At 50.0% G+C, this 25,685-nt stretch overlaps 7 protein-coding genes and 2 non-coding genes across 9 annotated transcripts; 5 read left to right on the top strand and 4 right to left on the bottom strand.

Moving 5' to 3' along the window:
- Positions 1 to 73: 73 nt before the first annotated feature.
- Positions 74 to 2,898, top strand: TrAFT101_004172 (uncharacterized protein). Its single transcript, XM_024903098.2, has 2 exons — positions 74 to 906; positions 964 to 2,898. Exons 1-2 carry the CDS (start codon positions 215 to 217, stop codon positions 2,612 to 2,614), a joined length of 2,343 nt encoding a protein of 780 aa, XP_024766043.2. The 5' UTR covers positions 74 to 214; the 3' UTR covers positions 2,615 to 2,898.
- Positions 2,899 to 3,081: 183 nt separating this feature from the next.
- Positions 3,082 to 6,400, bottom strand: TrAFT101_004171 (uncharacterized protein; the record flags this gene model as incomplete). The annotated part of the gene is made up of 3 exons (XM_024899052.2): positions 3,082 to 3,617; positions 3,680 to 6,230; positions 6,326 to 6,400. The coding sequence occupies 3 exons, from the start codon at positions 6,398 to 6,400 to the stop codon at positions 3,082 to 3,084; spliced, it is 3,162 nt and encodes a 1,053-aa protein (XP_024766044.2).
- Positions 6,401 to 7,412: 1,012 nt separating this feature from the next.
- On the top strand, positions 7,413 to 8,566 carry TrAFT101_004170 (uncharacterized protein; the record flags this gene model as incomplete). The annotated part of the gene is made up of 2 exons (XM_024902999.2): positions 7,413 to 7,528; positions 7,957 to 8,566. The coding sequence occupies 2 exons, from the start codon at positions 7,413 to 7,415 to the stop codon at positions 8,564 to 8,566; spliced, it is 726 nt and encodes a 241-aa protein (XP_024766045.1).
- Positions 8,567 to 9,115: 549 nt separating this feature from the next.
- TrAFT101_004169 (uncharacterized protein) lies at positions 9,116 to 10,826 on the bottom strand (the record flags this gene model as incomplete). Its single annotated transcript, XM_024903099.2, has 4 exons — positions 9,116 to 9,652; positions 9,711 to 10,242; positions 10,316 to 10,473; positions 10,542 to 10,826. The coding sequence occupies 4 exons, from the start codon at positions 10,824 to 10,826 to the stop codon at positions 9,116 to 9,118; spliced, it is 1,512 nt and encodes a 503-aa protein (XP_024766046.1).
- Positions 10,827 to 13,241: 2,415 nt separating this feature from the next.
- On the top strand, positions 13,242 to 18,185 carry SPT6 (Transcription elongation factor spt6). Its single transcript, XM_024903100.2, has 4 exons — positions 13,242 to 13,618; positions 13,680 to 13,862; positions 13,922 to 17,543; positions 17,635 to 18,185. Exons 1-4 carry the CDS (start codon positions 13,445 to 13,447, stop codon positions 17,886 to 17,888), a joined length of 4,233 nt encoding a protein of 1,410 aa, XP_024766047.1. The 5' UTR covers positions 13,242 to 13,444; the 3' UTR covers positions 17,889 to 18,185.
- A 339-nt stretch (positions 18,186 to 18,524) lies between these two features.
- On the bottom strand, positions 18,525 to 18,619 carry TrAFT101_004167. Its single transcript has one exon. It is a non-coding gene; the product is annotated as a tRNA-Ser (tRNA).
- A 139-nt stretch (positions 18,620 to 18,758) lies between these two features.
- Positions 18,759 to 18,853, top strand: TrAFT101_004166. Its single transcript has one exon. It is a non-coding gene; the product is annotated as a tRNA-Ser (tRNA).
- A 557-nt stretch (positions 18,854 to 19,410) lies between these two features.
- Positions 19,411 to 20,650, bottom strand: TrAFT101_004165 (uncharacterized protein). Its single transcript, XM_024907249.2, has 4 exons — positions 20,617 to 20,650; positions 20,363 to 20,493; positions 19,650 to 20,291; positions 19,411 to 19,598 (listed from the first exon to the last, which is right to left on the bottom strand). Exons 2-4 carry the CDS (start codon positions 20,441 to 20,443, stop codon positions 19,566 to 19,568), a joined length of 756 nt encoding a protein of 251 aa, XP_024766048.1. The 5' UTR covers positions 20,444 to 20,493; positions 20,617 to 20,650; the 3' UTR covers positions 19,411 to 19,565.
- Positions 20,651 to 22,500: 1,850 nt separating this feature from the next.
- Positions 22,501 to 25,214, top strand: TrAFT101_004164 (uncharacterized protein; the record flags this gene model as incomplete). The annotated part of the gene is made up of 4 exons (XM_024907250.2): positions 22,501 to 23,213; positions 24,215 to 24,428; positions 24,746 to 24,902; positions 24,992 to 25,214. Exons 1-4 carry the CDS (start codon positions 22,806 to 22,808, stop codon positions 25,212 to 25,214), a joined length of 1,002 nt encoding a protein of 333 aa, XP_024766051.2. The 5' UTR covers positions 22,501 to 22,805.
- Between the last annotated feature and the right edge of the window lie 471 nt (positions 25,215 to 25,685).

Here is a 25,685-nt window from a genome sequence, read left to right as displayed (position 1 = left end):
GCACCTATAAGAAATCAATTAGACGCGTCGACGCGGTCCCCCCTCCAAAATACGCGGCAGATGGAATTGTGAATGAATGCGAGAGTGGGCTGCGAATTATTCTGCAGCGACAGCAAAATTGGGTGGGAGTGACTGTCGTCTTTTTGCCATCTCGATCTTCCATTCTTGCACCTGAGCTATGCCTGCGTCTTAATTCCACACAACCGAACCCACAATGGACAAGACACCAGCTCCCATCTTCCGCAAGCAGCGACCTCTAATCCCATCCTCATCCATTGCGCCATCGTCATCCCCGGCATTCGGAACACCAGTCTACCCTCCAAAGCCATTCAACATCAACGCTCCCAAAGCCGCGATCCTCCCTATTATCCTACCGCCTGCGACTCTCCGACCACTCGCATTCCGCACATTTACAAAGAAACACTCTCTCACGCTCACGTCGTCTGCGTTGCAAGAGCTTGCCTCGTTCATCGGACGGCATTGTGGCTCAGGATGGCGCGAGGAAGGTCTAGCAGAGAGAGTGTTGGAAGAGGTGGCTAGGAGTTGGAAGAATCGCAATGGTGGCGTCATGGTAGAGGGGTCCAGTAAAGAGCTACATGATATCCTCAAGACCCTAGAAGGAAATATGAGTGGCGGCAAGATCATGGGTCCCGGCAGAGATCTTCCCAGAGGAGATAGCATGCTGGATATCAGTGACAGTGATACGTTGAACACCAGACTTGGTATAAGACCGACCTCGCTCCCACGGCAAGATAGTAATGCTAGCTTTGGCATGTCAGGATTAGGGGTGCAGGAGGAGGCAGACGACGACGAGGAAGCCAATGACGCTCGAGCATGGCTGAAGGTCATTGATGCCTACGACCAGCCACGACTGCTTTACAATGTTGATAAGAAACACTTTGAAAGGTAAGATACCTTGTGCTCCTCTGACCCTAGACTCCAAACTCACATGAAAACTACCAGAGATACGGCCAAGCCCTCGTTATTACCCCCCGCCTCTCACAAGACCACTGTCTTCCGGAACCGCTATCACGTCATTCACCAACGTCTCCTCCGCAACGAATCATTTCAAGTCTCGTCCGTCACCTCATCTCGCAGACGTACTCTTCAGCGCTCGCTTTCCAGTCAACAGTCTCTCAAAATCACACCAATCGCCAATCTGCTTGGTCGACATGGGAGCAATCACATGCTCCTTGGGCAGCTTAACATTCTGCCGACAGGGGACTTGGCCGTAAGTGACTTGACGGGCACCATTGCTCTTGACCTCACGCAGGCTGTTGCCATTCCGGAGGATTCGGCATGGTTTTGCCCTGGGATGATGGTTCTGGTGGATGGTGTGTACGAGGAAGAAGAGGAGTCTGTCGGTAAAGGGTTGAGCGGCAGTAGTGGTGTTGGAGGCACTCTTGGCGGCCGCTTTCAAGGTTTCTTTATTGGACAACCCCCATGCGAGAAGCGTAAGTCGACTCTCGGCATTAGCGGTCCCGATGGCAACGACCATGATCAAACAATTGGAGGAGGCTTCGGCTGGATTGATTTCCTCGGCATTGGCAGCGAACGAGCTGTTGGTTCTAAAATGCGGAGGCTAGAGAGAAGGTTGCTCCCACCCCCCTTAGACCGGGATATGCCTTCCCGAAATCGATTGGTGATAATTGGCGAAATCAATCTCGATCAGCCCCGAGCCCTCCAAGCCCTCCGCAAGATCCTCTCCTTATACGCCGCCGAACCCGAAGGTACCTCGCCTCTGACATTTGTTCTGGCCGGCAACTTCACACAACACGCCGTCATGGCCAGGGGCGGCACCGGTGGCAGCATTGAATACAAAGAATACTTCGACGCCCTAGCCTCAACCTTCTCCGACTTCCCAACTCTCCTCCAGTCGTCCACCTTTGTCTTTATCCCCGGCGACAACGACGGCTGGGTCTCCTCTTTCACAGGTGGTGCTTCCGTCCCATTACCCCGTAAGCCTGTCCCCGAGATGTTCACATCACGCATCCGCCGAGCTTTTGCTACAGCAAACGCGGAAGCTGGCAATACGGGTGTTCAGGGATCTGCTATATGGACGAGCAACCCAAGCCGAATGTCCCTTTTCGGAACGAACCATGAACTAGTATTATTCAGAGACGATATCTCCGCCCGATTAAGGCGCACCTCTGTCACTCTCAAACGTACGGCCGCCGCCGAAACACAGGGCGTCCAAGAAGACGCTTTCCCTGGAACCCAACAAGATGATCCAACCACAGTTGCAGCGGAAGACGCAATGGAAGTCGATTCCGCAGCCGAAGGAAAGCCCGCCGCCACGACCTCATCTTCCCTACCTCTCGATGTCAAGACGGCCCAAAAACTTGTCAAAACCATCCTCGATCAAGGGTACCTATCCCCATTCCGCCAGTCAACACGGCCCGTACACTGGGATTACGCATCCGCGCTACATTTATACCCTCTCCCTACTGCAATGGCGCTCATCGATACAACAGCCCCGCCCTTCTGCATCACATACGAAGGCTGTCATGTTATGAATCCGGGAAGTATCCTTGTATCTGGGCGAAAAGGCGTGGGAAGGTGGGTCGAGTATGAGATTGGGCGGCAGGGAAGGGTGAGGGAGTGTACTCTGTAGCATGTATTCTATCATTCTGTGCGAGTATGAAAGGAAAAGGGGGAGGGGGATTTGGTATAGGAAAATTTGCTGGGTTGGGTATGGAATCAAATTTAGGCACGAATTGCATGAAGAAATGGTCAAGGAAGTTTAGGGATATGCGTATAGTTATGAGGATGATATATCTGAACACTTCAAAAGCATATGTATGATACTTGAAAATTTCAGAACATATCAATAATTAGATTAACTGAATAACCCCTCATCTAATAAGATAGCCTGATGCTCCCGCACCAGCTTGCTGCCATATTTTTATATTTTCCCTTCGTATGCTTGATTTGATCCATTTACTCATAAATCGTCGTTCCCCCCCCCCCAAAAAAAAATTAACTCCAAATAGAGCCGTATCGCCATGTTAAGACCATCCAAGTTGTAAGCCAAATCCTAAATAGCAAAGTCAAATGACTTCGAGAGTTGCTCTCCAAGCCTTACTCCAAGAGCAGTTCATCCTGATGCAAAACTCCAAACAAAGCTTCAATCTCCATTTTTATCTTCTTCAATTCAGCAGCCACTTGCGCCGTAACAAGGGTATAAGCGTAAAGCAAAGCAAAATCTCTCTCTTCCGTCATCGCCTGAGTAGCATCTTCATCATTATTTCTCAAATTCATCTCCATGTGCTTCTTCCGGTACTCGTAAATTTTGTTCAATAGGCGATCTCTGGTACGATCGATGGTAGGAATGGCATCCGTAAGAGGATACTCCAGCATAACGCTTGATGCGAGTACTTGAAAAACGTGGCATAGCCGTTGGCACAATTGCATTCTTTCGGCCGACGTGACTTCCAGCAGAGAACTCTCACCCTCCGAAAGAGTATGCCGGCGCTGTGTGATGAGACGCATAGCATAGAGGCCATCCAGAATATGTTTGGTAGAGTGCATAATTCGCCCATAGGCGGCATTTGGGAAGGGTCCTCGAAGTTCAAACTCGGACTTGGCAGAGTCTCGCAACGACTCCAACTTGAAAACTAAAGGCAGAAGCGCTATTTGTTAGTAAGTAAGATAAGATGCGCAGGAGGTTCAACAATACCATATCGTCGGAGGGCAATTTGCTCCCCGTCCTGCATAAAGTCTGAGACATTTTTGTTTTTCGAAAAACCAGCCAGGGGGCCGCGCTTCCATATGAGCCCAAGCTGCAGATATAGCACCGAAAGCCCTTCTCGGAATTTTCTTCTCCCAGAGATTGGCCACAGCAGCCGGCAAACGAGGATGCCCCATAGGATTCCTAATGTGACAGCCACCACTCGATGGTAGGTAATTTCGAAAATTAGAGGATCTATGCCACCCTCGTCATCGTCATCGTCATCGACATCCTGTGAAAGGCTGTACGCATAAAGTACAATAACATTATACGCCAAAAGTGAAATTCTCCCCAAAGGAGCTTTCTTCATGACTAAAATGACATAGAAGTTTCCCAATGCCACAATGGCGGTATAGAGCTCAAGAAGCCAAGGGTTGGTCATACTCAACGACCACGCAACGCAGGCACACGCTCCTCCAATCAAAGTGCCAATGAATCGAGAACTGCCCGTCGTATTAGAAGCACCAGTGGTCATACCGACAACAATCATGTAAGACAGCAAGCCCCATTCACCTCTCCAGTGTTGATATACTGGTCTTGTAATCGGGATGAAGGCAAACATGGCCCACAGAATAGCGCCAATGCCCACTTTGATACCAAACAAGACATCGTCGCGCGTTAGAAATCGTAGAAATTTCAGCAAAGCTTGAGAGCAATTACGGACAAAGGCACTTGTGTTCTCTGGCGGCGAAGCGTCCCAATGGAGGGAGTCTCTTCTCTTCAGCATTGCCTGAGGTATGCCTTTTGGCGTGGGCGACTTTTTGCTAATCGGTTTAGGCGTCCTTGGCAAAAGCGGTTCGTTCTCGGCATCTGAATCTCTTCGGCGTTGGAACATCTTCCAGTGTCTCCAAAACTTAATCCATTCCCAGCTGCGAGCTTGGCGTTGTGTCGACTCGGATCCAAGAACGTCAAGATAAGCATCCATCTCCACAGCAACAGCTTGCAAACATACTGAGAAGTGGCCGCAAGCGGCAGCAACTTCCTCAATATCGGCCTGAATCTCTTCAGACCGTGTTCTTCCGAGCTGTATGCTCCGATATAACTCACGAAGAGCTTTGCCTCTAGCATTATTGTACAGATCTAGTGCATCTTGAAGGCTTGCACGCAGCTGCTCAATCGTAGTCGCTTGGCATTCCGGGTCTTGGCTAAATGGATTCTGCCTCAGCGTTTCTAATAGCGTAAATGCCAAGGACTTCATAGAGGGGCCCAATAACGCCAAGAAAAGAGCAAATATATCCGAAGGTACGCGAAAAATGGGCGATTGATCTAGCGTAGGATCCGATTGGCTGAAGGGAATCGAACGCCTTTCGAGTTCATCCTCTTCAATAACCGATAATCGGTCCCTAGCCTCATCGGAGAAGTACGACACACTCCGGGACATTCCTGAGGCTGGCTCGGGGGAGAATAAGCCGGATGGCGGCGGTAAACCAGAATTTGGACCCTCTTTCAAAAGCGTAAGCTGGGTCTGAAGCGCACTACGCAAACCTCCAATAGCCTGTGAGAGCGTTTCTAGTGATTTAATGAGGCGTTTATCTAACGCATATGTTTTCTCTTGCCCAAGGAGATAATGCTCGATTTTGGCCTCACGAAGAGTAGTCATTATCTGAGCATAAGAAGAATTATACTGCGCAGAAGCCTCGGTATATTCAGGAGAGCTGACCTCGTCCTCTGAACAATTCAAAAACCCGCTGGTGATGAAGGACAGACGATCGCCCAGCGCTACAGCTGCTGTGAGGATTGACTTGCGCAACACTTTCCTTGCTGATACGCGCCATGCCAGGAGATTAACGGCCACGGTGAAGAAGATGCCAAGCGAGAGTAACTTGAGCATCTGTACAATCTTGTCCGCAGAGAAGTAGCCATTTTGCACGGATTCTTCTTTGGTAATGATAGAAATGATTGCCATCGATGCCAGGGTGGACGCAGTATTCACAAGAGGCTGGTTTAATCGCTGCTTGGTCCAACCGACCAGGCCAAGACCGCCTCCTATACATATCACCAGGACGATGACATGGGCAGGGGCGGTAGACCCCCATACATCGCGAGAGGCAATCGCTATCCCCATCGACAAGAGACAGACTAGCTCAGCGTATACCACGGCCACAATCGCAATCATAACAGCCTCCAGCATGGACCCAGCCGTACGCGCTGGGTGGAAGTACACCGTCAAGGTGGCGGCAATATGCTTGCCATCTCTGCGACCCATGAAATTCGACAATGGTGGCCAGAACGTCGCCGTGGTGCCCAGGAGATATGCCAACGTACACTTGAGCACCTGGTGGCCTTGGTCAGTCTGGAGCCATCTCCAAGCAGCCAGGCTCTTTGTCCAAGCAGCTTGCGACACAGCCTGGATATGCTGGCCAGCCGTACCGGCAGAGAGCATAGACGAGCGTCGCCTGGATCCATCACAATGTGACCGATTCCTGGGAGTGCGGAGTGTGACCTGGCGCCGGGACCGCTGGCCGGTAGCAGGGATGACAAACGTCCCATTGCGCATTTTCTATGCAGAGACACAAGTAAGGATTAGCCACGGACTTAGCAAGGCGCCGCCATGCAGACAATTCTGGATGGGGCAAAGGCGATTCCATCACGTACATTCCTCTTGGAGGGCCGGGAGGGCGGCCATGGCGGCGTCGTCGAGGAGCTGCTGCTGCTGTTGGAGCTGCTCATGTCGACCTGGTGGTAGTAGTTGCGTCAGCCGCGTCGCTGCGGGCGGCCAGCATTATCATGGGCTCGAGCAAGGCCCGCGGCCGCACGTCGCAGCGTTTGCCTCGTCTGTCGCGTCAGCTCCTCGGGAACACGCCGTGAAAGAGTGCGGGTTCGTCGGAAAGAAGCAGGACTGGATGGATTGGAGGAATGGATGGCAGCGGACGGATGGCAATAGCTCAGGCTAAGCAGCTCCCAACAGCAGCGGGAAGAAAAGGTGAGCAGCAAGCTCCAAAACAAGACGGTCGGTAGCTTATGGCGCACGGGACACCGCCAGAGCGCTGCTCAGGCACTACCGGCAGTGACAGCGCCAGCGGGGCCAGCGGTGGGCCAGCCCTGCACCAGCATTAGCTGTCATTCCTGATTGACGCCAGATGGACCAGATCGCGGGCGGCGGAATCAGCAATCCTCGGCGATCTGGCGCTGGCCGCCTCTTATAGGCTGTCGCCGTGCAGAGCGCGCGGTAGCAGGGAAATAGTGCCGAGCACATCGTCGCATCAAAGGCGTCTTGGGCGCTTCTGCAGCGTCTACTGCACGTTAACTAGGCTGCGCCACCACCACCACTAGCCACGATGCTATGCTCTTATCAAAACCATGCGTCTGCTGCTGTTCCGGCGCCGGTCTGGACAAGCCTTTTCGAGCCTGCTGCATATGCTGGAGAGGCATCGGATCTTCACGCTCAATCTTGGCGCCCTCCACCTTCATGAAGCCGCCCAGATCAAGTGCCACCATCCTATTATCCGACCTGGTGGCTAGCGACCACGATAAGCCTCCTCCTCACGCCATTTTACGCGCGCCTTGGCCTCCGCGCGCTTCTTTCTCTTCCCTCGTCCTTCCCAGCCTCTAGTCTAAACGCCTCCAGTCACTCGGGCCGCTCTGCCCTCTCTTCTATCCATCTGACTCAAGACGCTCCCGCTTCTCTCGTTAACCAATCGACACGCTGGCCGCCTTCATCCGACGACGGCTTCTGTCCGCCATGGCTTCTCCAGGGCCCAGAAGATTCGCTCCTTTGCGAGCAACGGCAGATTTGTCACCTTTTAATGCCGCTCCGCCACTGAGAGGCATCGTATTTGACATGGATGGGACGTTAAGGTATGAAAAAGATTTTACGTTTATTTCTTTTGTGACTGAGCTGCATTTCCTAATGCCCTGAATGTTTTGCCCCGTTTCCATGCTCTTATAAGAATGAAAAAATCACCACTCTCTCCCTTTTTATATAACATTCACCTGCTTGATTGGATGCCTTTTAAGAGACAGTACGAAAACAATGCATTTTCCATACGGCGAGATACGGCGAGATTTGGAAAATGCCACTTGGTCTGAATCCTCGTTCCTCGTTCGCCGCACAGCCTGACACTTGTATGCTTACCCCGATTTGTGCCCCTCATTTTAACATTGGATTTAAAAATTGGACGATGCCTGGAAGAAAGAAACACATACCAAAAAAAAAAAAAAAAAAAAAAAAAAAGACAAGTTTTATCTGGGGCTATCTCATTATTTACTGATTAAACTTCTCGTAGTGTGCCGCAGACATACATGTTCAAGGAAATGCGCTCCGTTCTCGGAATCCCTCAATCAGTGGATATTCTCGAACACATTGATAAACTGCCCCCTCACCAGCAGCCACCGGCCCACGAAGCCATCCGCGCCATTGAGCGCAAGGCTATGGCCTCGCAGGCGCCCCAGCCTGGCCTCCAGACCCTCATGTCGTATCTCGAAGCCTACCAGGTCCCCAAGGCCATCTGCACCCGCAACTTCGACCTCCCCGTCCAGCACCTCATCACAAAGTTCCTGCCCGCCTCCCAGTTCTATCCCGTCATCACCCGGGACTTTCGACCTCCTAAACCTCATCCGGCAGGCATCATGCATATTGCTCAGAGCTGGGGTCTGATAGACGGCTCCGGAGCCGTGGATGCGAGCGGCCTAATCATGGTTGGAGACTCTCTTGATGACCTAACGGCAGGGAGAATGGCGGGAGCTGCGACGGTGCTGCTGCTCAACGACGTAAATAAGGAACTGGCCAACCACGAGAATACAGATTTGGTGATCCACCAGCTGGACGAGTTGATTCAAATACTGGAAAATGGCTTTCAGGGGCGGTTGATAGAGCCAGGCCGTTTACTGTCGTGATTTCGAGTAGTATATCCAGACATTAGATTCAAGCGCTTCCCAGCATAACACAAAAATACTCCCATTGGTAATCAGCTGGCTGTTGTAGACACAGAGATGTATATATAAACACTCAAATATATGCTCTTTTTCCTATGAGGGAAATGACGAATACAAACCTTAACTTAAAGTTAAATTGCACAAGTCCTCTTTTCACTCTCTCCCTTTGTTGCCAATTCATTGTTTTCTTGCTGGATTCAACGCTTTGTGTTCGCTACATATACATCGCACTATAACATAAAACACAATCCTAACGGTTTCATCCTATTGAAGTGTACCAAAATATAGTTTTGGTGAAATTTCATTGCTGTTTCACAGATTCCACAGCCCACTCCAAAGAGTCTTTCCTTGACTATCCTCCCTTATTCGGCATTTTTGATAAGAGAGAGCGTAGAGAGAAGAGAGAAGCCCATCGAAAATAAGTTGCGCCGTCATGATGCTAAGCCAGGAGGTTGGTGAGAAGATGTAGAGACATGGAGGTCAGAAAGGTCAACAGTATGGTGGCGGATCCTATACGCCATATGAAGGGTTGGGATTGGAGGGCAGACCAAATTTGGGCTGCCTTCGGCTCTGGCTTCGCATTTCGTCTGACGACACGGGCTTTTGCGGTGCACCTTGTGAGGCAAAGGAGCTCGTTGGCGGTGCTGGCCGGACTGGGAGGTTAAAGGTGGCGGCATTGGAAGAAGAGACCTGAGGAATCGAATTGGTGGTGGTTCCTCTCTGTCCAAGGCCCGGATGAGCAGGTCGACCAACGGCTGCGCCATTTCGCGACGGTGATCGGTCCTGCACAGGCGCTCGATCTTTTGGTGAGAAGATACCGACTCCGGCAATCGGAATTTCACCGTACTGGGGAGTATTGGCCGGCGGCTCCTCATTGTTGCGCGACTTTGGCGATGAGTCGCTGGACCGGAGCAGATCTTGGGTACCACTGGGGGACATCTGGGGTACAAGATGAGACTTGCGGTTGTCTTTTTCCATGAGACTGAAAGCCCACGCCTTAAGATCCACGGGCGTTCTTTTGGCAGCCTGAACGAAAGGATCTCGTTCCTTAAAATAAAGTTAAAAGTTGTTAATAATTACCCATGAGACAAAGAAGAAAACTTACAAATAACTCCTGTGGGGTAGGTCGCTTTTCTGGCTCTTTGAACAGACACTTTTGAATCATGTCTTCCAAAATGCTAGGGAAAGCGTCGCTCTTGGGAAGCTTTGGAGCCGGCTCATTAACAATCTGCTGCAGCAGATCCAATATTCCGGCCGGGCCCGAATCCGCATCGTCAATGTGATCGTTTGTGTTGAAAGGGAATTTTCCAATAGCAAGCTCCATAATGGTCAAACCAAAGCTCCACACGTCCGACTTGACTGTGTACTTCTCGCCTTGGATTCTTTCGGGTGCCATGTATGTTGATGTGCCAACGAAGGTGTCGGCAATGGAGTTGACCAGCTCTCCAGACACACCGAAATCACAAAGTTTGATAGAGCCGCGAGAGTTGATGAGGATGTTTGACGGCTTAATATCTCGATGCATAATATGATGCTTCACGTAGAGATATGTCAGACCGCCCAAAGTTGCCTCTGCAATCTTTCCCAATACATCCACACGGATCGGGCCAAAGACCCTTGAAACTCTATCAAGCGCGCTATTCGAGCATTGGTGTCAGCCGCACTTCTTCCAATCTTATGTCGCACCTTGAATTCACGTATGAGACTTACCCAACATCCATATACTCCATACACATGATCACATCGTTGTTGTGATTCAAAAAGGCCCCATAAAATGTGACAATATAATCAGAGTGACATCCATGCATAATCTGAAGCTCTCGAACGATTCGTCTTCGCATCTCCTTCTTGGCTTCCACGTGTATCACCTAGAAACTTTGTTAGCCAGAAGTTATGATACGGGCGCCTAAGAGCGATGACAGCAAATAGAACGAACCTTGCGGGCCATGACAGTTCCCGTCGTCAAATGCTTGACTTTGCTAACGGTTCCACCGTTGCCAGAGCCGAGTTCTTTCATCACCTCAAGCTCTTCTGGTCTCAAGTCGAGCTTATACTCAATGCCAATTTCCAACTGCTCCTCTTTACCGGCTTCGTCTTTGTTGACTTCTGAGCCGCGTCTACTTGTATCGGCTGTCGGCGAGGGACGCGGCGCTGCTGGCGTCAGGGCGAGGCCCTTGACGTTCTTGCGCTTCATAGTGCGCGGTGCGAACGGATCAGACATGATGGGCGAGAAGTAGGGATGCAAACGGGCGAGAAAGCGGTGGATTGGCGGCGAGGCGACTGGTGCACTGGGCACAGAGCGAAAGTCGATCAGGCGTTCCTCGGGCTCGATCGTTAGGCAGTAGATAGGATTCCAAGTTTCTTCCAACTCAGAAGCAAACAACGTGCGAGCCTTCGCTATGCAGTGGGCGATGTATGTCGGAAGGGTCGCTGATGGAGCCCAGGAGACGCAGCCTGACGCAGATTCTTGGAGCAAGTCCCTGACGGTCGGCTTTGAGCACTTCCAGGCTGTTCCGATCCTCCCAAGATGCTCAAGCAGCCAGAAAGAACGGAAAAGGGAGGACAAATAAAGTCGAAAATGCCTCCGTGTGTGATTTTGGCTCTCCGCAGATTAGAGGGCACCTTCGAGCGCTGGTAGCCTGTAGACAAAATACGTAGACGGAGGTTGGCTATGGGTCGGGTTAAGGCTAATTAGTGGTTCTCAGGTAGTGGTAGTAGCTCGCTACAGTGTCCGTGTGGGGGCCTCAGAGATAACGTGATGCTCTGGGCGGCTTTGGGGAGCAAGACGCTGCACCTCAGGCCAGCAGCCAGCCGCCGGGAGGTCGTCGCCCTCTTAAATGTCGCGCGCTTGGGAATCTACCAAGCCCAGCAACATTAGATGAAATCCTGCGCCAGGAGAATTTCTCCAATCATGCTGCATCAACTTCTATTTTTGTCTCCAACGGCCACACACCTCAAGGCACGGCTAGCATGCACGTTGCCTGTTTTGGCGCCCCAAGAGCCACCAGCACCAACCCCTAAGTTGCTAGTCCTTGGTTTAGGCGCCCGAGCCCAACCGCCCCTATTATTGCAGCCTCCTGTAGCAAAATACATCATGTCCAGGACTGCTCTCTGCTCCGTATGCTAGCCGTCGTGGTATTGTAGCAGCAGTGCTACAGGTTTTTCATTACCAAATGCTCTTCCTACGAGTCACGGCCTGGGGACTTTGTTCATCAGCGGGTCTCGGGCCATTCCCGCGCACCCTAGCGAGCACTGGCATGTTTGGAGATGTTTGAAAGACGGGGGATGCTTCATATATACGAGGGTCAGGAGGATGAAACCCTGCTAAGCTGCTATCACTCCTGAGCTCGCCCGACCCTCGCCAATCCTGCGAACCTAGATCTAGCATCTCTATTGGCTGCGTGAACGTGCAGCCAAGGCCCGACGCCGAGACTCTACCGTATGTGGGACGATTCAGGTGGAAATGCCCGTCATCATCTCCATCGTTTTGAGGAGCTTTGACTGTGTTCCAGCACTGATAAAATGCCAGTCCAGAAGCACATATGGCGTCTCATCGCCCACAAGCGTTGCCTGTTTGGACGTCTCCCTATTATGCCCCATGGAATAGTGTTACGAGAGGCCGTTTCAGAGTAGTTTACCCTAGAAACGACCTGCCTATTGAAAGCTTCTTCCTATATAGCAATAGCCCAGTGATTGATAAATCACATTAGCTCCCAGAAGTATTATTTGCCGTGTGAAGGACCATAGAAAGCCGATTACATAGGTAGGTAGGTATGCCGCTGACGCGCAAGATAGTACGTGCAGTATTTATGCCGTCTTATTGATTGAAATCCAGGTTATTATGTATACCTATTCCTTGCTCCGTGAGAACCGCTGTCAAGGGCAGCAAACACATCTCTTAACATCGAGCTTTTTGGCCCAAAGCCAAATCTGACAGCAGCTCGCCTCACATGGAATTTTGCCATTTCCGTTAGACGATGGAAACAATTTGTTTTGCAGCCTGTCGAATCTTCCGCATGACATTCCAAAGCGTTCCAAACATTGGTAGCTGGTGTTAGTGAGGGGCCTGCAATCCGTCTTCTAATTTAAGTCTCCGGCATCCGCCATTTGCGGGGCCAGCGTTTATTGCCTACATACATGTCGTGCTAGAGCCTTGTGCTTCGTATACCTGTGACTCCACACTGGCTGTAGCATCCAGAGCTGAGGCCCGATCTTGAGGCTAGAGCGAGCTGCAGTCTCTGCCGTTTTCCGAATATGAAGAGCGGGGGCTGTAGTCTATGGTCTTGTATGGCTGAGTAGCTACCTACTAACTTTGCTGCCACTAGGGCGGCATAAAGAGACCTGCAGTGACGGCACCTAAAAGATGCAAACCAGCTGGAAGCCAAACTAGGCTCGAATTCATAAAATCAAGTTCGTCTACTATACGAAGCAAAAATAAATTATAGATAATCGGATTTATGAACCAAGGGCACTTTCCAGATATTAACTTTCTACCGCATGAAATTACTCTGGGCGCTGGTCGGAAGAGCTTGTGTACTTACGTAAGCGTTGTAGAATTCGGGTAAATATAGTTCCATACTACCCCTGCCACGCGCGACACGAGGCTGAAGGCTATCGCCGAGACTGCTCAAAAATTCATAAAGACTTCTCAGGAGAGGAGCCAGCTAGCCTCATCTAGCTCTTTGATCGTCGTCGTGGGAATTGAGTCATTCTTTCTGAAATCATCGAGAATCCCTTCAACAATCGGCTTAATTGCGTTATCCGCGCCGAATTCGGTCGCGAGCCCCTCGATTCACCCTGTGACATCCACACCACGCGATTGCGTTAGGCACTGGCAAGATGAGCTCTACTATGCGCGATCTGATTTCAGGGGAGGCCGAGTTGGATGACGAAGAAGATGACGAATCCTTTGACGAAGAAACTGGCCAAGAGCGTCGAAAGAGACCTACTGCTCACGTCGACGACTCCAGCGAAGAGGAAGAAGATGATGACGACGAGGAAGAAGCTCGCAAGGTAACCCGAGGCGCTTTGACTCGCGATCCGGCTGCCTACTGACACGCTTAACCATTATTAGATCCGCGAGGGCTTCATTGTCGACGAGGACGAAGAAGAGGAGGAGGTCGAGTCTGACGTCGAAAGCCGACCGATTAAGAGAAAGCGAGAGCATCGGAACCGCGAGGAGGAAGAGGCACTGGATGAAGAGGATTTAGAACTCATTGGCGAGCAATTTGGTGAACAGCCAAAGCCCCAGGCTCCAGTTAGTCCCTCATTGCTCGCATTTCAAGGATATTTTTTTTTCTAACACGTCATACTTAGTCCAAGTTCAAACGCCTTAAGCGCGGCCATCGCGACGAGGATGCTGGGGCTCACGAAAAGCGAGGGCTGGAAGAAATCTTCGCCGACGAAGACGAGGATGCTGGAGAACAGCGTTCCTACGGCCGACCCGGCTTCCGTTCCCAAGTAGACGAATTCGACGACTTCATAGAGGAAGACTTTCCCGAAGATGAAGATGAGCGCATACGCCAACAGGAAGATGCTGAGGTCGCCCGCCCTAGAGACCGCGGTGTTGGAGGTGTTGTCGATACTACAGGACTGGACAAAGATGCTCTGGATGATATGGAGGCTATTTTCGGCAATGGCGAAGATTACGACTGGGCGCTTCAGATGGAAGAAGAAGAGGAGGACAGAGAGCGAGAGGAGCAAGGCATCGAACTAAAGGATGTCTTTGAGCCTTCGCAGCTCAAGGAAAAACTGCTCACAGATGAAGATAACGAGATCCGATTCACCGACGAGCCCGAACGCTTCCAACTGGATCGTAAATCGTTCAAGAATCTACAGCTGACCGCAGAGCAATTCAAGGAGGAGGCCCGATGGATCACCAACCAGCTTTGGCCGAAGAAGGGCTTGGCTCAAGAACTCCAGGCTCCTTTTGGCAAAGCTGTTAGCAAAGTACTCGAGTTTTTTATTGTTGATGAAGTGGAAGTTCCATTTGTGTTTCAACACCGAAAAGATTACCTCCTACACTCCAAGAAGATTCGAAAGTCGACCAGGGATGACCCTGACGGTCCCGATTACACAATTCAGTCGGATAAACTCTTGAACCAAGATGACCTATGGAGAATCCTAGAGCTTGACATCAAATTCCGCTCGTTCGTGGAGAAGAGAAACTCACTTGAGAAATCATTCGACAACCTCAAATCTATGGATGTCCAAGATAGCATGGTCGAAGAAATGATCCCGGAAGCCACCACTATGGAAGAGATTCAGGATCTGCAGGACTATTTGCAATTTCAATACGCTAATAAGCTAAAGGATCTTGCGACTTTGGCTGGAAACATATCGCTGACGAAGCGTCCGGGTTCGAAATCCTCACTGTTGGACCGTGTTCGCAATGGAAAGGCGTATTATTTTGTCAAGGCCTACGGAATTACTGCAGATCAGCTAGCAAAGAACGCTCTTCGCCAGGGCAGAAAGGTTGCGCCAGATGATCACGAGCAGTATCCGATGGATCTTGCCGATACTCTTCTTGATGACAACTTCAACACCGGCGATCAAGTCATGAATGCTGCTCGCCAGATGTATGCCGAAGAGCTCTTTGCCAGCCCCCGGATGCGCAAGTATCTCAGAGCCTCTTTTTACCAGGCAGCAGAAATAAGCTGTCGCCGTACAGACAAGGGCTTGCGAAAGATTGACGATACGCATCCCTACTACGAAATCAAGTACATACAGAATCAAGCGATTGCCGATCTGGTGCACCAACCTGAAGTGTTCCTAAAAATGATGCGCGCCGAGGAGGAAGGCTTGGTGGAGATTAAGCTGGAGATGCCTTCACGATACGACTTCCGGAGACAGCTCTACCAGGAGTTTGAGTCAGAAAACTTTAGTGATCGGGCGGAGCAGTGGCGAGAGGAGCGCAAAAAGGTATTGGATCTCGCCTATCCTAAGCTGGAAAAGATCGTGGCCAAAAACATTAAAGAAGTCATTCGAACGTTTTGCCAGGACGAAGTTCTCAAGATGTGTCGACAAGAGTTCTACCGCAAGCTGGATCAAGCTCCTTACAAGCCTAAGGGAATGATCCTAGGTACCACTCCCCGAGTCCTAGTGCTGTCCAACGGAGGTGGTGATCCCACTCGCGATCCTGTGTGCTGGGCTTGGGTAGAGGAAGAAGGACGTGTGCTTGAACAAGGCAAATTTGGCAATCTGGGTAGAGACGAGACTCAGCGTGAAAACTTTGTCGAGCTTGTACGGCGACGGCGCCCCGATGTCATTGGTGTTGGCGGTTGGTCGTCCGATACACAGAAACTCGTGCGTGACTTGGAAGGCCTCGTGAGCGAGAAGAACCTCATGGGAGCAGAGTTTGAAGATCCCGAGACAAATGATTACCGCACTGAGCTTCTTGAAGTCATCGTTGTGGAGGATGAAGTCGCGCGCCTTTACAAGGACAGCCCCCGTGCGATGGCCGAACATCCTTCTCTGAACCCCATCACAAGATACTGTATCGCCTTGGCACGATACATGCAAAACCCAATGAAAGAGTACGCTGCATTGAATAAAGATGTAGTTTCTCTCTCATTCCACCCATGCCAAAATCTCCTCCCTCCGGACAAGCTGATGAAATATCTAGAGTCCGCCATGGTTGATACGGTCAACATGGTTGGAGTCAATATCAATGAGGCCATGACCGACTCATACACAGCCAACCTCCTCCCTTATGTTGCAGGATTGGGACCGCGAAAAGCCACCAGCGTAATCAAGACCATCAATGCAAACGGAGGTGTGGTTAACACAAGAGACGAGCTGGTGGGTGATCCAGACAGCGGAAAGCTTCCTGTCGTCGGGCCACGCGTCTGGAACAATTGCGCTAGTTTTCTATACATTGAGTACGACGCAACCAATCCCTCATCAGATCCTCTAGACAACACTCGTGTTCACCCAGAAGATTACGAACTGGGTCGCAAGATGGCGGCAGATGCTCTTGAATTGGATGAAGAGGATGTCAAGGCCGAAACTGATGAGAATGGACCTGGTGCCATCGTGCGGAAGCTCTTCAAGCAAGATGAGCAGGAGAGAGTGAACGAATTGGTGCTTGACGAGTACGCCGACCAGCTGCAGAGGAACTTTAGCCAACGCAAGCGAGCTACTCTAGAGGCTATCAGTGCGGAGTTGCAAGCTCCATATGAAGAACTGCGCAGAAGCTTCGCGCTGCTCGCACCTTCTGACATTTTCACCATGTTCACAGGCGAAACCAAGTCAACCCTGTGTGAAGGCATGATTGTTCCGGTTATTGTGCGCATGGTCAGAGACGACTTCGCCATCGTGAAGCTAGACTGCGGCATCGAAGGCAGGATAGAAGGCCACGAAGTATCGAACAGATCGTCTGTCAAGGACGTACTTAGCTCAGGGCAAACGGTACAAGCCAAGATTCTCGAGATGAATTACAAGGATTTCATGGCTAAGCTCTCCATGAGAGAAGAGTCTCTACGGATCCCTTATAAGCCTCCTATCAACTTTGGCCGTGACGGCTGGGACTATGCCCTCGAGGCTGCCGATAAAGAGGAGCTCCGTGAGAAAGACAAGACCACGGGCAGGACCCAACGAGTTGTCAAGCATCCCAACTTCAAGCCTTACAACTCAATTCAAGCGGAGGAGTACCTTGGATCGCAGCCTCCTGGCGAGGTCATCATTCGACCCTCTTCAAAGGGTAATGATCATTTGGCCATTACCTGGAAGGTTGCTGATGGCGTTTACCAACACATTGATGTCTTGGAAATGCAGAAGGATACAGAGTTCTCCGTTGGCAAACTTCTCCGGATAGGCGGCAAATACACTTACAGTGATCTGGACGAGTTGATTGTGGACCATGTTAAGGCCATGGCCAGGAAAGTCGAGGAGATGATGCGGCATGATAAGTACCAAAACAGATCGCGCAACGAGACTGGTAAGTTATTTTCTCCTTTTTTTTTTATACCTCTTATTAGTTGGCCTTTCTCGCTTTCTCCTAAACGAGCGATATTCTAATATTGACGCAGAAAAATGGCTTATTACATATGTGGATGCCAACCCCAACCGATCAGCGTACGCTTTCTGCATCGATACTAAGCATCCCGGATACTTCTGGCTTTGCTTCAAGGCGAGCAAGACAGCCCGTGTAATCGGCCTGCCAGTGCGAACCATTCCCCAGGGTTTCGAGCTCAGAGGATATCAATATCCCGATATGCGAGCCCTGTGTAACGGTTTCAAGCTGCGATTCCAGAATGAGTTTTCCAAGATGGGAGCGCGGTAAAAGGCAAAGTAATGATGACCTAGACGGGGAACCGGGACATGGAGGTGAAAAAGAGCGGAATCTAGGGTTATATATTTAATGATTCGCGTGTGTTTACAATTTAGTATTATTGTGTAGAGAGTCAGGACTTAACATAGCTCGAGAGGGGCTGAGCTCGACAAGGGGCCATTGGGAGCGAAAATACTTTTATTTTCTCTTTTGTGTTTTATTATTTGCTGACAAGATTGGGAAGCTGGCAGCTGGTGGCGTCGTGGACGCGAAGCATTATGCATGAAAAATAAAATAGAATAATTGGGCTTTTTTTTTTTTTTTTTTTTTTTTTTAAACTAGCTGAGTTGGTGAATATATTAACTGTCTATGATCTATCTTCTCTTGCTTAAAAAGTAGTAAAGCTGATAGATAGTAGACTGCTTGTTGGCTCCCCTAGAAACGCTTACGGTCTTGATTGAGTACCTGGTATTAAGCAAGTACCTGTATTTGGAAGTAAGACGATACAAACACTACACCACCGCTTGCCCCGCTGTTGAACAGCAGTGGGCTTCTCTAACAGAAAAGTAAGGAGGCGTACAATTAATTGCCCACAGAGAGAGAGAGAAATGCAATAGTCACCAACAAAAGAGAAAAAAGAAAGTTGAGCGACACCTGCAGGATTCGAACCTGCGCGTGCGAACACAATGCCTATGATACCAATTGATAGCAGGGCATCGCCTTAACCACTCGGCCAAAGTGTCTTATCATCTCTTATCGATCCGAGCTAGTAACTATAACTATAAGCTAATGACTGTTTGACAACCCACTTCGACATGTTAGAGCGTCGCTTATCTCGTCTAAGTAGTTTATAATACCTAACAAGGAGGCAACCAATCAGAAGACACTTTGGCCGAGTGGTTAAGGCGATGCCCTGCTATCAATTGGTATCATAGGCATTGTGTTCGCACGCGCAGGTTCGAATCCTGCAGGTGTCGCTCAACTTTCTTTTTGCCTCTGATTTAATTTCTTTTTCTTCCTCTTCCTCTTCTTTTTTTCCCCCGCCGTTCTATGCAATCAATTCTCGTCTGCTTGGTATCTATGCCTATGCTGCTACTGCTACCGATATCCTTTATAGTAAGAGCATCTTGTTAACGAAATACTGCGATTCATACAGATATCACGAATCTTGTGTTGCTTGTAAATCGATATGCCCTCAGCTTGTGGGTAACAGTTCTTATTTGGCAAAGGTATGAGTAAATACTTGTAGCTACAAAGTGAAATCCTACTAGTATGTTGTCTGGATCAAGAGTAACAACTCCATGAGTCAAGTTAACCCTACCACATCCTCTTAAAGTCCACAGATTTATATAGAGTGTGCTGTTGTTCTGCATCAATTATCTTCTTTCATCCAAGCTTCATTCTTGGCTCAATATCCGTCGGTAGTCTAGCTGAATTCAGTTTAACATGGCTTGTGGAGAACTCAGGGGCAGCTGAATGAGGGGGCAAGTGCAGCGAATCGTCATACAGAATATGATACGGGGCTGTGGTGTTTGTCGCTCATGAATTCATAAAATATAGTTATAATAGTTGAGATAATGTACGTGGCAAGTGGGAAAGCCACCTATATTAATGTTACATCCGAAATACTGGGATGAAAAATCCCTATTATAATTCTCAAATCTGTAGGTACCAGGGCAATAATCCATTCTAGTTGATCACACGACTGATTTCGATTTCGTCCTTTGCAAAAGTTAGCGGCCAACCTAGCCCAGCAGTTGAAATTTCACTTACATCGAGTTCTCCAGGCTGAATCAAAGCTTTTACTCCAGTGCTCTGCAGTCTCGGATGACTCCTGACAAAAGCACGATACTCGGGCGCACCTGGCCTTATAACATTATCGGCCGCGATAACAGCGCCCTTTTTGAGAAGCCCAAGTTCTTCACAGGCCTTGAAATCGGGGGCATATAGAGACTCGACGTGGTCAATAAACAAAAAGTCAATGCTCGACAAGGTGCCTTCTTTATGTAGCTTCCGAATCGATTCTTCTGCAGGACCGGTAACGACCGTCACGATATCTGAAAGCCCTGCAATCTCAATCAGCTGCCTGGAAATGGAGGAAAACTCAGCCTTCATCTCCAGACTGAAAACGCGGGGCTGTGCGTCCGGCTTGCTATATCGGCGCATGGTGTCTGCGAAATGAATGGCGGAGTATCCAACGTAGCCGCCCAGCTCGACGAGCGTCTGAGGCTTCTCCTCGTTGAGCAGGTCGGACAGAATTTTGGCCTTGTTCTCGCCAATATTGATGAGGAAATCGTGCTTGCCAGAGAAATCGTCGATGGCCGCGAGAATCTTGGAGGGAGAGCCTCTAATGGTTTCTAAGTCGGGATGGGAAAGAATGAAAGAGAGCAGCTTCTCTTCGCGGCCGTCGTCGACCTAATAAGGGGAATATTTAGCAGTGAACCCATGCTTTGCATTTATTCAGCATGTAAGTTTGAGATGGCTACCTCGATGCCCGTCTCGACCACCTTCTTCAACGAAGGGTATTTTGCAATCATCGCAGCAACCTTTTCTGGAGAGGGATCCATTTTGAATGACTGTGCTTGCCAGAATTCGTAATTAAGGGGCGCGACCGATGCTGTGAGGACAGTAAGCATTTGGACGTGTGTAAGTGAGAGGATAAGCTAATGTCTTGTGGCTGCCCCTCTTCTCTCTGCATCCAACTTCGTCGGGGCTGAGAAGCGAGATCGGTATAGCTTACCAGAATATATAGAATTTGAGATGCTGTGTCTGTAATATGAGGATTGTGGTGTCGGTGGTGCAAAGAGTTCAAGAACCTCCCCTTTAAATACTCGGTATGGAAGGATCGCTTCACGTGCAGCTAAATTTGCGGGGCGAGAGTGGTCGTTGGAAGGAATACTCGTTGTAACTTACACTGCTGCCTAGGTGAAGGTTATTTGCGGCGAGCCGACGTAATACAGCGAATAAAGCGAATAGAGCGAAGAGATCAACATCATGTATCCTCATACGCAATTACAGAGGTGATATCCTTCTCCTGCAAATACACGAGAATCAGCAATAGTAAGGATTCAACTGTGTATGGTAGGCAAGCTTTTACAAGCCCTGTTAGGTCGTTTTCATGATCATGAGCCTACACCCCTAATTGTTTTTTAACGCATCCCTTTACTCTGCGCAATTGTTTATTTAAGTAGTCGGTGATGAGAACGTATTATTTTTTTCTAGTTGTTATTAGAGCTATTTGTCAATGTGCTGCCAGAGTTATATAAATGTACGCGGAGCAGCAAACTCCTCCCCTAAACAACATTGAAGCTAAGATATGATCCAGGAATGCCTCCACTGTAACTGAATATGTACTAGTATTTAATTAAAATATATTGTTCCGACAAGGCTACTGGCATAGTGCATGTACGGTTGGCATACTCTTGAACATTTCGGCTGCAGCGAACATCTGGTAATAAATGAAGTCGCCTCTGTCCCTATCGCAACTGCCAGCCTCTCAAGACTACCTACGGAGATCATTTTTGAGAAGATGCCACTCGTAATGCGCCTTCTGAATATGGAAATCAATGAATGGTCTTTAATGTCTCGATGTGCCGTCTTCTCTTCTTTGTTCTCAACAAAACCGACAACGCCGCCGACAACGCCGACAAACCCGCAAAGCCGACAACACCGACAAAACTGACAATAACAACCACCACCACCACTAGATGCCCGTCTGCGGCGCCTTATATCTGTATGCGATAAACAAGGAGCTCTCCGCTCTTGTTTCCCCCATCCCATTAGCTGTTCCAGCACAAAACTGTTCAATTTAGCTTAGTATATAACTTTGAACTTTGGGACTTTGGGACTTTGGCTAACTACCTATTCCGCCCCAATCTCAATAGCTTCTGTAGCTGTGTTCTGTTACTGTACTACATGTATTATATTATACAAATTATATGAAAGAATGTTTTGGTGAGTGGCTTTCAAATCCAATCACTAAGCTACCGTCCGAATGAGGGAACTATTCTATAAAGGTTGAAGCGTATATTTGACATTGGCGGACGTTAAGTTATTGTAATCGTATGAGACAGACATTAAACGTTGACTAGTCCTTTGGATCCAAAGGAGCAACCATAGGGGTATCACTCTATAAGATGGCTATGGACGCAAGCTCCATTACAGGGAAATGTCAAACGCCACAGCTCCATCAAGCAGCAGCTCACTGAAAGTCGACCAAGAGCGATTTGGGGTGATATCAAGGCCACGAACGAGACTGAGGTCACGAATTGGAATTCAGAGATTGCTCCAAGCAATGCATTCTCGACGATCGCAGTGGGGAGTGTGCTAGGTACGCCTTGCTTCTAGTGATTATCCTGCATCATCGTCGCAATGTCAGTACCAGATGCAACCAAAGCGATCTCGAGAAGAGACTGGATAGTTGATAGGCTCCCCACGTCAGCACCCACGGCCCTGCAGAGTATGCTGGTATTTGATGCGCAGGGCAAATCAAGGCTCGATGTGGACCACTACTTACGTACGAAATGCTGATGACGATGGCAGCTTCTCCCCAACGGCCATGTCTCACGTCCATCGCTGGAGCCTTGGCTAAGACACTTGCTGGACCCCTATTTTGTAGCTCCAAGTCATGTGCCAGGTCTGAGTCGTTCTGACGCGCAGTTTAGAGGCCGTTTCTCCTGCAATGCCTCGTAGCGTGACGAGTATTACCTCTAGTATAGCAATTGGCTGCTGATTGCCTCGCGCGTATGTTTGGTTCGCCCCGGATTACCTCTTTCCCAGCGACATCGGCAAATACTCACCTGTCAGCTTCCACCTTGTTGCTTGAGTCAACAAACGTAGCCTATTCCATCTCCATATTCCTGTTCCACATCCCAGATGATCTAGCGATTGTGAGCAACCGGCGCAATCCTCGCAATTCGACGGCGGGCTATGCAGGCTAGCTCAACCCAACTAGTTTGGCCACCACCTGTCTCGACCGTCCGGACACGGAAGCGCTCGGCTGAGACTTTCGCCACGGGCGCTCCACCGCCGGCGCTCCGTGCAAAGAAAACGAGCTCAGCAGGGCTCAGCAAAACGAGCCGCCGAGAGACTCGTTTCCACGCGGGAGGCCCAGACCCCCGAATCGCCGACGACAGGCGCCAAGCAAAGAGTCACTCGTCGCCGGCCTGGCAAGCTGCTGTGCTCCGTAGCAGCGCTGTGCTCCGTAATACGGCGCTGCAGCCGCTCCCCATAATTCCTTGGTGTTTTGCACTAGCACGGAGCATTTGTGCTGTGGCCTCTGCATGTACACCGTACCCCGCCGCGCGGTGGGTGCCTCGCCGGCTGCGGCGTACCCAGGTACCGAGCACAAGCATGTCAAGCATGTCCACTTCAGAGCGTCACTAAAGTCTGGGGTAAACGGGGCTAGGCAGAGGGTCCAGCGGCCGCAAGCAGGGCAATTGAGCATTTGGCAACAAAGTCAATTGGGCAGCATTGCTTGGATTGCAGGAGGCATCAAACAACGTCGAGGCAAAAACACGACTCAACACAGAGACACCGCAGGCGGGAAGCAAGTACAGAGAAGGGAAAGGAGGAGCTGCGACGCACTGTGCACAACCCACACGCTCAAACTGATGACTCTGCCCTCTGATGGGGCCAGTTGTAGCGGCTGTTGCGTCAGGTCACGCGATATATGATGCTATTGAGCCACCACTGGATGTTCTGGGCAAGAACGCACGCGGCAACGTCGACGCACGGAGTACAAGCGCCGAACAGCCTGTAATCTGCTGTCGACGGCAGAACAGCGTGGAACTGCTCCATGGCACTGATCCAATGCATCCCAAGCCGCATGCACGCACCCCCTTGCCCCTCCGCCGAAGCAAGTAACATGCTCGCATTCACTGCCCCCAACCTTGCTGGCCCCGATTGACTGCTGCTCCGGATGGCAATTGATCCAGTCACCGACTGCTTCTTCACCGTTGCATTCTGCCTGCGCCAGTGGCCCGCTGCTCCTGGCTGCCCGTCCATTGGCGCCACCCCCCCGACGTCTCGCGTGACACCCTGTGATGTGCTATAATAATGCTACAAAAGCCCAAGCTGCCCAGCTCTCGGCTTCTTTTCCATCCTGCTCACCTTCACTCAATTCATCCTTCATCCTTCATCTCTCGTCTCTCATCTCTCTTCCACTTCTACTTCCACTTCTCTCTCTCACCAAACTCACAACAACCCAAGTCAACCAACCCAACCCAAACCAGTCCAGTCCAGTCCAACCCAGCCAAAACAACATCTCCAATCCAGCACTCGCCAGATCCATCCAATCTCCATCCCCAAAACCAGCCACCGCCGCGTATACACGTTAGCAGAGAGACGCAGCAAGCCACTGGCACCCTGTTCCGGCAAACGCCTCCTCACCTTACTCCAACTTTGTCTCCCTCCTACCAACCAGCGGCCAGCCTCTGCTCTGCCCTGCTCCGGCCAATTCATCGCCAAAAGCCTCCCCCCGCAACTGCTTCCGTCTTACCCCTTCTGCGCCTAGCTTTCGTTTTGTCGCCTCCCTCCATCCGTCCATCAAAAGTAAGTTTGCCCAGCTGCTGCTACGCACCCCCGCATCTGTATCACGTACTCTTCGGTGTTGCATCGAGAGACTTGTTCCTTCCATCATCTTGTTTCGCCCCCCTCATATTCTTAACGTATCGTATACAATTGCACTGCATACACGACAAAAGAGGTTCATCACCTACCGTCTCACATTTCCATCCTGCCATCAAATAACTGATAGCTCCCATCACCTCTAAAGAGTCAGCCTACAGCCCATACCCCAGTGATACCCATGATACTACACATTTTTGCCGGGGGAAAGAAAAGGTAACTAACCTGACATCCTGTAACAGTGACTCGCTCTCACAAGTACGGCGAACGTGACCACAAGGGTCTCGCTGATGGCAGCGTCTCTCCGACAGAACAGCTGCCTCGCTTCTTTGCCAAGAGCGGCTACGTTGACACTGATCCCAAGAAAGTCAAGAAGGACGGCTGTGGCAAAGGCAACTGGTATGTGTTATTTCTTCTTATCTTCACATCTCCACGTCCCATCTCTCTCGACATGCCTCAAATTTTACTTACACAATATTCTGCAATAGGGGAAGTATGGGCGAGGAAGTTGTTGATGAAAACTTCCGCTTCACCAACGCTCGTCGCCGCTCTAACAGCTTTTCCCACCACAACCTCTCCGACTTCAAGACCAAGTTCGAGGTGAATGAAATGGATCCTCTCTTCGACGAGTCTCTCCACGGGCCTATTGATGAGGAGAATGGAGATGATCTCTCCAAGACCGACTCCACGGAGAGCGTCCACTCTGTTTAAGCGAGACATCTCTCGTCCGCCTAGAGAGCGCTGCTGATATGCATGTCCTACCCTGGAAGCGCCCAATGTTCCTGCATTTTACCATGGAAATGATGATGATTCATATTTACTTTTAGCTATGGGACCTTTTTTCTTTTATTTTTCTTTTCCCTTTTATTCAAAGGAACGGAGCAGTAGGATTTGATTTCCATGGAAACCGGACATGGCAACGCTCATCTGAGGCCATAACTCATGATGCATCCCCGCCGCCACATTTGCTCTTTAAGCGGCGGGACGAAGTGTATTACTGTATAATATCTAGTTTTTCCTTCTTTTTTCATCACAAAACCATATGAAGGCTCCGGCTCTGAGATAGAACCAATTTAAGCCCGTGTAACATTTTAATATGAATCCTCTCCTGTCTTTTGTGACGACTCCTACTGTGCATGATTTGGGAACATTGCAGCGAGCCAGGAGTAGTGGCATGTTATT

This window comes from Trichoderma asperellum, chromosome 2, assembly GCF_020647865.1.
Source record: "Trichoderma asperellum chromosome 2, complete sequence".
Taxonomy (NCBI): Eukaryota; Fungi; Ascomycota; class Sordariomycetes; order Hypocreales; family Hypocreaceae; genus Trichoderma; species Trichoderma asperellum.
This window is presented reverse-complemented; position numbering and strand designations above follow the sequence as displayed.

Bases quoted from the DNA above. Each gene is read 5' to 3' on its own strand.
- TrAFT101_004172 (XM_024903098.2), top strand. From the start codon at position 215: ATGGACAAGACACCAGCTCCCATCTTCCGCAAGCAGCGACCTCTAATC. The intron at 907-963 runs GTAAGATACCTT...GAAAACTACCAG, and splicing joins GATAAGAAACACTTTGAAAG to AGATACGGCCAAGCCCTCGT.
- SPT6 (XM_024903100.2), top strand. From the start codon at position 13,445: ATGAGCTCTACTATGCGCGATCTGATTTCAGGGGAGGCCGAGTTGGAT. The intron at 13,863-13,921 runs GTTAGTCCCTCA...CGTCATACTTAG, and splicing joins AGCCAAAGCCCCAGGCTCCA to TCCAAGTTCAAACGCCTTAA. The intron at 17,544-17,634 runs GTAAGTTATTTT...ATATTGACGCAG, and splicing joins CAGATCGCGCAACGAGACTG to AAAAATGGCTTATTACATAT.
- TrAFT101_004165 (XM_024907249.2), bottom strand. From the start codon at position 20,443: ATGGATCCCTCTCCAGAAAAGGTTGCTGCGATGATTGCAAAATACCCT. The intron at 20,292-20,362 runs GTAGCCATCTCA...TCCCCTTATTAG, and splicing joins TGGTCGAGACGGGCATCGAG to GTCGACGACGGCCGCGAAGA. The intron at 19,599-19,649 runs GTAAGTGAAATT...ACTTTTGCAAAG, and splicing joins TTCAGCCTGGAGAACTCGAT to GACGAAATCGAAATCAGTCG.